This window comes from Crocuta crocuta, unplaced genomic scaffold, assembly GCF_008692635.1.
Source record: "Crocuta crocuta isolate KB4526 unplaced genomic scaffold, BGI_CrCroc_1.0 scaffold35, whole genome shotgun sequence".
NCBI lineage: Eukaryota > Metazoa > Chordata > Mammalia > Carnivora > Hyaenidae > Crocuta > Crocuta crocuta.
This window is the reverse complement of record NW_027530625.1, coordinates 8,777,623-8,787,875: the sequence shown is the minus strand read 5'-3', so window position 1 is coordinate 8,787,875 and position 10,253 is coordinate 8,777,623. Positions and strand designations below refer to the sequence as shown.

At 57.3% G+C, this 10,253-nt stretch overlaps 1 protein-coding gene across 1 annotated transcript in view; it reads left to right on the top strand.

Moving 5' to 3' along the window:
- The window catches only part of AK8 (adenylate kinase 8), a 125,647-nt gene that overhangs the window by 5,517 nt on the left and 109,877 nt on the right, over positions 1 to 10,253 (top strand). The window contains exons 3-4 of the mRNA XM_077768510.1: positions 3,355 to 3,404; positions 6,312 to 6,434. Coding sequence (XP_077624636.1) covers positions 3,355 to 3,404; positions 6,312 to 6,434 — 173 coding nt within the window. The remainder of the gene's footprint in view (positions 1 to 3,354; positions 3,405 to 6,311; positions 6,435 to 10,253) is intronic.

Genomic DNA, 10,253 nt, shown 5'->3' with positions numbered 1-10,253 from the left:
GGGACCCTTTGCGAGATCCTTCTAAATTAGAAACTGTGCCGGGTAATAACAGCCATCTGAGCTCTCAGGAGCCAGGCCGCAGCGCTGCTCTGTCCTGCGGCTTTGAAACATTCACTTTGGGCCATGCGTGCCGTGTCCTGTGTTCTCAAACCGCCAGCCTGAAGCCTGAAATTCGAGAGCTGAGATTCAAGGCAGATTCTCATTATACTTAATCCTGCCTCTCTGTGTGCACGATGAATCTGCAGTGTCAACTACCACTTCACCACCATGTCTCTGTTTTAGACTCCGTGCAGCCGATGATGTTGGGGGCTGTCCCCACAGGACAAGCGGGGATGGGGGGCGGTCAAAGAGCCTCTTCTGCTCTAGCGGGGCGCCGGCCCCCTGCCCTCCTCAATGGCTGGATCAAGGTTTTTGGCCCCATGCTCTCTCAGCAAGTAGAAGCCACCAGATGCTAGTAACCACTGTTTTGGGTGGTGGATTTTTCCCCGCAGCCCCCACCGCCTCTGCCGGGCCTGGGGCTGGCGGCTCCTAGGGATGTTGGAACGTCTTTGCCCTTTTTTTTGCTCAAGTCCCAACCGCATAGAGGAAGAGCAGAGAGGGACACCTGCCTGTGCCCAGGTGACCGCCTGCCACTGAAACAGAACGTGGCGGAAGGAAGGGAGGCTGGGCAGAAGAGACGCTTTTGTGAGCGTCTCTCGTGTGTTCTGGAAGAAGACAGTGGACAAGCGGAGGCCCTCTGAAGTCCAGTGAGCAGTTCCACCTCCCGGGCTAGTGAGGGAGGGCCGCCTCGCCTCCTTCCAGCCACGCAGGGGCCCGTGTTTACTGGCCGCTGGGCGCTCAGCACTTCTGCTTACTGGGCACGGGGTGGGGCAGGCAGGGGCTCACGTGGCCGGTGGCTGGTGTAGACTGAAAGAAGGCTCCGGACTCACCCTGGTGAGCACGCACCGGAGGGAATGAGGGGAGCCCCCGGCACACGGCTGGCAGCCCCTTCGCCTCGAGAAAAGCAGATTTAGTACAAAGTGAGCATTTACAGTAGCCCTGGGCAATATTAAAGCAGGTGATGGTGTATATAATGGTATGTTGCGTTTTTTATCAAACGTTTGTCCAAGAAAGCTGTGTATTAGAGCTCCAATACCTAAGGGTTTTCTTGTGAATTTTAAATCATGCTCCTAGTTAAACCTCAAAAGGATCTGTGGATGGAAAGGTTTTTTGATTTCCTTTGAAGTGGTTTGAAGAAGTTGATTACTCTTGGCAGCGAAGCAGCCTTTTATGACACTGTTTATAAATAATTACTCACGAGCCGAGCTGGGGTTCCAAGGTGTTAGATTAGATTTTAAGAAACTGAAATTAATCACACAAATGTGTGCGAGAAATTAGGTGGGGAGAAAGGCCGTGGATGTTCCCCTTTTAAAGCGTTTGCAGAGACGTGTACAATTTGGGTGCCACTTACGGGGGCCTGGGCGGGGAGGGTTTCCCCAGCAGCCTCTGAGCCCCGGGACTTTGTCAGGATGAACGCACGACTTGGGAGTCAGCCTGTTCCCCCAACGCTCTCGTCGAGGTGCGGCTCCTCCCGAGCCTGCACAGGCCCCGAGGCGCATTGGGTCTGGCCTGAGTTTTGAGGAGCTTGAGCCGAGGCCTGTGGCTGGAATCCGAGACAGGCGGCCGGGCGGAGGGCACAGGAACCCGACTGGGCCCTCCGGCGCCCCCTTCCCGTGGCTTTGGCCAAGCAGGACCCGGAAGCTGTGTCCGCCGTCCCGGGGAGGGCAGGAGGCGTCCCGGCCAGGCCTGCCTCGGAGAGGAAAGCGTGTGCAGGTGTTTGCTGAGCTAGAGCCCGGCAGCGCTGGGCCTTCCTGCCCCCACGTCCCTGATTCACCGCCATCGCCAGCAGGAAAGACGCGGGGCTCCTCAGAAGCAAGTTCACACATCACCGGGGCTAACGGACCAGCTTTATACGTGTTTGCAGACGTAGAAAACGACAGTGCTCTAAAGCAGGTGGGGACACACGACCCATCAAAGCCGCAGCAAAAGCTATGACACGGGGTCAGCCTGTCGTGTCCTCGAAGAGAGAGCAGAGGAGGGCTGCCCCCTCCAGGCTCCTGTCTAACGCAGCTGCTCAGCTGCTCGGCCTCCACCTGGCTTTGCTCTTCAGCCCCCTCCCCACCCCCTCCCCCAGTGCCGAACAAGTGAATCGTGAGTTGTCCTAAACTGCCCTTCTGTGTCCTTCCGGAAAATGAGAAGGTGCTGTGAATTTGGACAAGGTCCTGTATTTACACCCAGGCGGGTGTGTGCTGATCATGAAATCACGGGCCAGATGGATACTAGTTCCCTGTCTGTGTCCACTGCCAAACTGAAAGTCTCGCGTGTCCACTGTCCTCTGCACGGACCGGGTGCCCCCCCCGCCCCCGGCCTGGCAGCAATGGGCTCTGCGTGTGGATACCAGAGACCCAGGTGAGTTGGAGGACACACCTGTTCACGGTCCCCTTGGCTCAGGGCTCAGGCCAGCAGCTGCGAGGGGCCAGGTCTGCCTTCCCAGGCTCGGTTCTGTGCTCCTGGCCCCCCCACGTTTAGGGCCCGGGGGTGGCTTGGTCAGAGTAGCGCTGGGAGGAGTCAGCATGGATTCACCTGTCCAGACACCATGTTCCAAACCCTGTTTTGCCCCAAGAGCACAACACGCCTTCCAGCGCTTTTCCTCAGATGCTGGTCTGGTCTTTTCCGGTGGGCCAGCACTTACCAGTAGTCCGCAGGCTTTAGGAATTCTGTGGGGCCCCGACAGCCTTCCAGAGCCTGCAGCGTCCTAGGGAGCAAGCCATTCGCATGGAAATGCCCACATTTGAAAACAAAGGCTTTCCTATCTGGGGTTTTATAAATCTGGCCTAGCCACTCCAGGCTTCCTCCCCCCCACCCCATAATTTCCCTCTGTAAAATGATGGGGAGTACAATTTGCTAAATAAAAAGGCATAAATATATATTTAAAAAAAGCTTGGAAGGTCGATTTACATAAAATACAGCTTTATTTGAGAGCGTGTCCCCAAGACAGAGTCCCTGTTTAAAATGCTTTATGGTGTCTGAAATCCCAATTGTTCTCGATATTTATTAGTTCAGCAAACAAGTTACCCGTGTCCATGTCCCCTCGGAGACAGAAAAATAAACCATCTCGGTGATCACTTACCTCTCTAAACATACAGAGCATGTTCTATGGCGAGAGCATCTCTGAGCCGCTGGGTTACAGACGACCGTGTCACTCGCAGAAAATGAAATCCAGGGAGGAGGGGAATGAATACCCCCGGAGTACCGCGGGCAGCGAGGTTGCTTTGTCATACCGAGCGGTGACATTCAAATCTTTCTATTCCACAGTGCCGAGGATTGTAATATTAGGTCCGCCCGCCTCGGGGAAAACAACTATAGTAAGTGCATCAAATTAAGTGTTGTAACGCCGTAATATCTCATTTCCCTGCAGAGCAGGGGTAGGGCCGCCCCTCCACGGGTTCTCGACACGACTGAGCTTTCCTTCATCTTTTCCCTTCTGCTTCTTTAACTTATTTTCTTATTACGAGAGGCGGCAGGCGGGCCTCATAGCCTGGAAGGCACAGAACACAGAAGTATAATTCTGCAACCGTCCAGGGATGAGCATGATTTCAACAGTTGGGATCTATGTTCCAGGGTTTTCTCGGGCCGCGTGGGCACTGTCTTCGCACACCCTTCGTTACATCCTTAGGATAAATTTCTAGAAGCAGACCAGAGTCTAGACACGTTCGATCCGGAATCTTTAGATTCACTCTTCAGGTGTTTNCCAGGCGCCCCTCAGGTGTTTTATTTTAAATAATGTTATTTTTGAGAGAGAGAGAGAGAGAGAGAGAGTGCAAGCAGTGGGGAGGGGCAGAGAGAGAGGGAGACAGAATCTGAAGCAGGCTCCAGGCTCTGAGCTGTCAGCACAGAACCCGATGCGAGGCTCGAACCCACAAGCTGTGAGATCATGACCTGAGCCGAAGTCGGACGCTTAACTGACCGAGCCACCCCGCACTCTTAAAGTTTTAATTATGAAATTGTTCAATCAGAAAAGCATAGAAATGGCACCGTAGATTCTCAGCTCCCAGATTTCACAGAATTTATGATTTTGCCATAGTTGCTTTGAAGAGTCTCATTCCACTTTAACTATAGCTTTAAAGACACAGCAAATACCTCATTGCATCTCCCCTTCTTTGTCTTTGCTTGGAGGCAGCCCTGGTCCCCAAGCTGGTGCGCTTTGCCCTGCCTACAGTTTTCATCTTAAACTCCCTTTTTTGAGTGTCAAAACTTTTTAACGTTTCAGTCATCTGACATAGAACTCTGCCTTTTACTTATTTTTTATTTGAGAGAGAGAGGGAGAGCATGAGCTGGGGAGAGGGGCAGAGAGAGAGAGAGAGAGAGAGAGAGAGAATCTTAAGCAGACTCTCTGCTCAGTGCAGAGTGAATGCGGGGCTCGATTCGGGGCTCCATCCCACGACCCTGGGATCATGACCTGAGCTGAAATCAAGAGCCAGACACTCAACTGACTGAGCCCCCCAGGCGCCCCAGAACTCTGTTTTTTAAAAGCCTGGCTAGGGGTGCCTGGGTGGCTTAGTCGGTTAAGCGTCCGACTGTCGCTTAGGTCATGATCTTGCGGTTCGTGGGTTCGGGCCCCGCATCGGGCTCTGTGCTGACTGCCATCTCAGAGCCTGGAGCCTGTTTCAGTCTGTGACTCCCTCTCTCTCTGACCCTCCCCTGCTCACGCTGTCTCTCTCTCTCTCCCCTAGAAATAAATAAAAATATAAAAATAAAATAAAATAAAATAAAAGCCTGGCTAGTAAACATCAGCCAGCTCTTCCTGATGGCCGTGCCACTGCGGAGCATGCGCTCCGGGCCTTGGTGACGCGGTGGGCTGTGTCCCCTGGCGAGCTTGCTCTCGGCTTCATTCAGCAAAGGGATGAATGAGGGCGGCCGATCCTTGCAGGAGCCGGCCCGCATCCGCCGTGCTCAGGAGTCATCTGTGTCCTCAAGTCCTGTCTCTCTGTCCACCCCTCTGCACATCCATCCATCCCTCTGTCCTTCTGCTTGTCAGTCTGTCTGTCTGTAGTTTTCCTACTGTGTTCCTTAGGCTCGGGCTGCCAGCCTTCCCTCCTATGTACGGTTCCCCCCACCTAACACACTGTTTTACTGCTAGAAGCGGGGGCCCCCGGGCCTGGCAGCCACAAGCATTACCAGGGTGCTTTGGAAGATGGCAGGTTCCAGACTCCCCTCCAGACCTGCCTGAGCAGAATCTCCTGGGAAAAGGCCCCGGAAGCCCGTTGAAGCGTCTCCCGAGGTGGTGGCCTCTGCCCTGAGACAGACAGCCCCCCACCCCAGGCTCCCCCCCAGCCTTGTTAAGGCGGAGTCAGGTCACTCACGGGGAGGGGGTCTCCTTCGGCAAAGGACCTTTGTCTTTGAGACGTTGGCACTCTGGGCCCCCATGTGCTTAACCCCAGTCCCAGATCTTCCCTAACCTCTGGAGGAATTCAGGAAGCGTCCTGAGCACAGACAACTTTTTTCATCCAGTCACCACTTGGTCGAGGCCATCAACTTTGCCCCGTGGCGAGGTCAGGGCCCACGGCGGTTCACTGCCTTTTCAGCTTTTGGTGAACACCCTATCCCCACGTCTGACCACTGTGTGGGGGACACGCAGAATCGAATTTTACAATAAGATGCTATTAGGTAAAATCCAGACAGAGCCCTGCAGGGTATCACCACCGACATCTCCCAGCAGGAGGAACAGAGAGAATTAAGGTTCATGCTTGTCCCGGGGGACCTCCGGGCCTCCTGAATCATCCCGAAGCTGAAATGGCCATCCATGTGACCTTGCCTTTAAGGGCATTTTATTACATTATTATTCCCTGAAATGTATACCTCCCTGTAGACTATACATAGTCATCAACGAACTAAACGTTCATTTGGCCACATCATTTCCCGATCTAAGAAAAAAAATGAACAGGTATGGTTGTGGCCCGTTTTGGGTCCTGTCCCCGCATTTCCTGCGGTAAACCTTCCGTGGCCCCGAGGGGCTGAGAGGGCGTGTGGCTGTCTAGCTCCCAGTCGTCACTGGCTGCTGGATAAAGAACACTCAAGCGGTATCCTCAGGCCGGGGCTTGGGGGGGCGGGTACTCTGTGGGCTTGTCCCCCTGGGTGGCCTCCTTCCAGCCAGAAACCAGTTATGCTTTCCCATGGCCAGTCTTTCTAGTAGAATACGGAAGGGCCTGGGCGTTTTCACGGCCTTCTCTTAATTGCAGCGTCCGCTAAAACGTTCTCTTGCTCTTCTTCAGGCGATGTGGCTGTGCAAACATCTGAATAGCAATCTTCTCACCGTGGAGAACTTGGTAGCACGAGAGTTTTCCTCTCTGGCTGCAAGTGCCAGGAGGCATTATCAGCNCTCGAACCCACGAACCGCGAGATCATGACTTAAGCGAAAGTCGGACGCTTAACCGACTAAGCCACCCAGGCGCCCCAGGAAGGAGAGAATTCTTAAGCAGCGCACGTGTCCTGGGGGGCGTGGAGGCGAGGGGTTTGTGGCACGAAGGGGTTGTTACCAGTGCGAGGTGGCCGTTCTGTGCTGGTCAGCGGCCCCGGGCCTGTGCTTCCCAGGGTCACCCCATCACGGGGGTGCCGAAAGGAGGGGCTCGGTCCACAGAGCTTGGAGCTGGGCCGGGCAGGCGTTTCAGGGCCGCCCTCCAGCCGTCCCCGGGGTGGAAAGAGCCGGCGCCTGCACCCCAGGACCCCGGCCGTGCAGGGGCCGCCCTCCCCGCCCCTCCGGCTCCCTCACACGCATCTGTGGCTGGCACCCCAGGGCACTGGCTGTCCCGTTCCTAAAATCTCACCAACCCCCGGAATCTGAAACTTTTGTTTCCCCAAGGGAAGCATAGAGCTTGCGTCTGCTGTTTCTCTTGACTCCAAATAGAAACTTAGAAATATTTCTTCATAGTGCCCCCTGGGCTGTAAGCGGATCTCTCAGTCCCTCGGGGCCGCTGTAACAAAATAGCACAGACGGGGTGGCTTGGAAACACAGGGCTGATCTCTCCCGGGTCTGGAGTTCGGCGTCTGGCGGGGGCCGTCTCTCGCTCTGTCCTCACGAAGCGGAGGGACGAGGGAGGTGGCTGCGGTCTCTTGAATAAGGGCACTAAGCCCCCTGGTGACGGCTCCACTCTTCCCCCCCCAGTCACCTCCCAAAGCTGTCCCCACCGCCATACTGTCACCTTGAGGGTTAGGATTTCAGTACGTGAATTTGGGGGACACGTGCATTCAGACCAGAGCCGCAGGGACGCGCCCTCTGGGACGTTCTTTCTGGAGACTCAGGCTTGTTTGTGAGGGAAGGCGGCTGAGAACAGGGGGCGTCCCTGTGTTTGCTGAGTGTTTCCAGGCCTCCCTCCTCCCCTCACACCCTCCCTGTGGGTAACGGGCCAGGGCGAGGGCGGGGTGGGGCCTACCCCAGAGCCCGGCCCCACAGCAGGGACAGTGGGGGCCAGAAGAGGAGACGGGGGTGGCGATCACAGTGACTCCGGGGCCCCGGATGGAGGCACCACCTTCCTGCTTGGCGCTCTGCAGCCGGAATCGGGACCGTCCGCGGCCCCTCGCCGCCTCCTTGAGGCCACTTCATTAACATCCTGGTCCCCACCCTGTTCCCTGGCTCACCCGCCCACAGAAGCAGCACCACGGCCCGGTGCTCAGGAAAGGGGGTCTGCACGGGCCAGTCGGTCAGGGGGCCCCAGGGCCCGGCCAGCTCTGGGGAGGCGTGTGCAGAGCGGGCTCGGCGGGGCACAAGGGGATCTGGTCGGGGCTAAACCCCGAGGAGGAGGAGCTTTCTCGCGGTCTTCGGGCCCCAGGGCACTCTGGGTATAAACCCTACCCCCCGGCAGGTGTTTCTCATCTCCTCTCCACCTTGACCGCGGCCACATTTGCTCTCAGTTTACCCCGTCTTGCCAGATCCTCGCCCCTCATCTGCCTGCTCTGGTCATTCGCTAGGCCGACCCTCCTTCCAAACCCCAGGTGAGGGGCCCCGGGGGCAGGGCGGGGAGCCAGAGTGAGGCCGGGAAAGTGAAGGAGGCCCCTGCTGTCCGGGCTGGTTGTGGCCCAGTGCAGGCCCTGCTGGGGTTTGGGAAGTCAGGGGAACAGAGCCGAGTCCCGTCGGTTTCTAACCACACAGGAGGCAGCAGGAAGGTGAAGGGGGCCCGCGCTGCCAGGATAAATCTCTGCAGCAGGAGCTGAGTGTGACTATTCCAGAATGGCTTCATTTCTCCTGGGGGGAGGCAGGTGGGGGAGGGGGAGCTTTATTATTGAAATCCCTACAGGAAAATACACACCTGCAAACACACCTGAGTGACTGCCTGGTCCAGAAGTTCTCGATCTTCGAAGCACATTAGGCTCACGTGGACCCTGCCAGACTTGTTTAGTCTGAATCCCGGGGACTAGGGGTCAGGCACCGGAGTTTTCAAATGCTCCCCAGGGAATTCTAACGTGGCCCCTGGGAACCCACCCCAAATGCCACTCCCCTTTCTCGTCACCATTATTACTCTTACAGCACAATCATGCCCAGGTCAAGTTTTCTTCGGAACGTGGCTGTTGCATTAGAGCAGAGCAGCCTGTGTTTGTTGAATGAATAAGTGACCCAGACTCTGAAGGCCTGTGGGTCAGAGAGGAAGGATCCGGAGCTGGGTTCTTTCTCGCTTCAGTGTTATTTACTAACCCCAGCTCTGCTTACACGTTTAAAATCTGGTGTAACCCCATGTGCCCAAGCGTCCAGTTGCCAGAGTCACCGTTTTCTTTAGTTTCCAAATAAAAGAACTCTTGCCTCTGCGTGCACACAGGCGCGTAGTACACGGAGGATGGCTGGGGGCTCCCCGGCTGCCCTCCGCCAACTCTCGCCACCCCCTCTCCCACCCTGCTGCTCCGAGCCCTGGAGGCCACGCGGCTCAGGGCCCTCCCGGTGTCCCGTGTCCCCTGTCAGCCACTCAAGGCGACGGTGAAGTTCATTGGCCTTTCCCACCACAGGGTCCCTGCTGGGCCACCTCCCTCTGTGGCCCCGTGGCACGTGATGAGGGCCCGTTGCAGACTCGGCCCAGGGCCTGCTTCCACAGCTCCGGGAGTGCCTGCCATCCAGACCTGTGCCGACAGCCCCGAGAAGCAGCAGGAACTATAACATGAGAGTTGTTGTTAAAGATTCTCTGCCCAGGTCTTACTCGAGCTCAAGTCCAAGTGCAGGCTTCCCTCCCCCACCAGCAGCACCGACCGGTAGGAGGAAGGGGGCCCCCCGGGGGGGCCAGACAAGGGGTCTCAACGACCCCCCTCCTGCCTCTGCTCCAGGTGCAAGTTCATCCTGCAGACTCAGATGTCTCTGACTCCTGAGCAATTGTCACTCAAGGCGACACAGGGACAGGAGGGGCCTGGAGAGTGGGACCCGGGGCTGGGACCACATCCGCCCATGCCCAGGGGTGGGAAGTGAGGTGAGGGCCCTCAGGGGGCAGAGCCAGGGTTTGACCTTCCACCACACCGGCCACCTGTGAACAGCAGCCCAGCGTCCCGTGGTTCAGGGGACAACGGCCCCTTTGAGGTCAGCACATGGGTGGCGGGGTCCGCGCAGCGGGAACTGGAAGGGGAAGTGAGGTCCAGCCAGGAGCCAGTGTGGCCGACTCTGCCTTGATGACAAGAAAGCCGGGAGACGAGGGGCCAGGGGCCAGCATCTGATCTGGGCCTTCGCTGGGCTCTGCCAGTTTGTCCCCGAGCCTGCCCACAAAGCCAGGCCTCGCGGGACTGGGGTGGGAGAGCATGGCAGAGCTCTGGGAGGAGGGGGCCCGAGTCCTACGAAGACAGTTTGGCAGGGACTCCGAGAAGCGTCCCCCGGAAGCCCCGCTGCTGACGTGACACATCAAAGCTGGCACGGAGACAGCGCCAAGGCGGCGCGCGGCAGGGGCCCCCAGGAGGGGCTGTGCTCAAAGCCAGGGCCTGTCCCCTGCCGGGCACAGCCCTGCGGGTGCTGTACCCCATCTGGACCTGTCTCCTTTCAACCCTGTTCTTTGACTGGNTTGAAAGGGTGTCGGCAGGGACGGAGACACATCTCGAAGGGAAACGGGCCTCAGGATGAAAACTGGCTCTGCCTGGGGTTGAGGGGGGACAGGAAAGGGCTGCTCCTCCCCCGCTGACCCCCTTCCCTCTCCGGCCAGCTGGGGGACGTTTCCCCAGGAGAGCTGAGAAGATGGGGTGGGGCAGAAAGGATC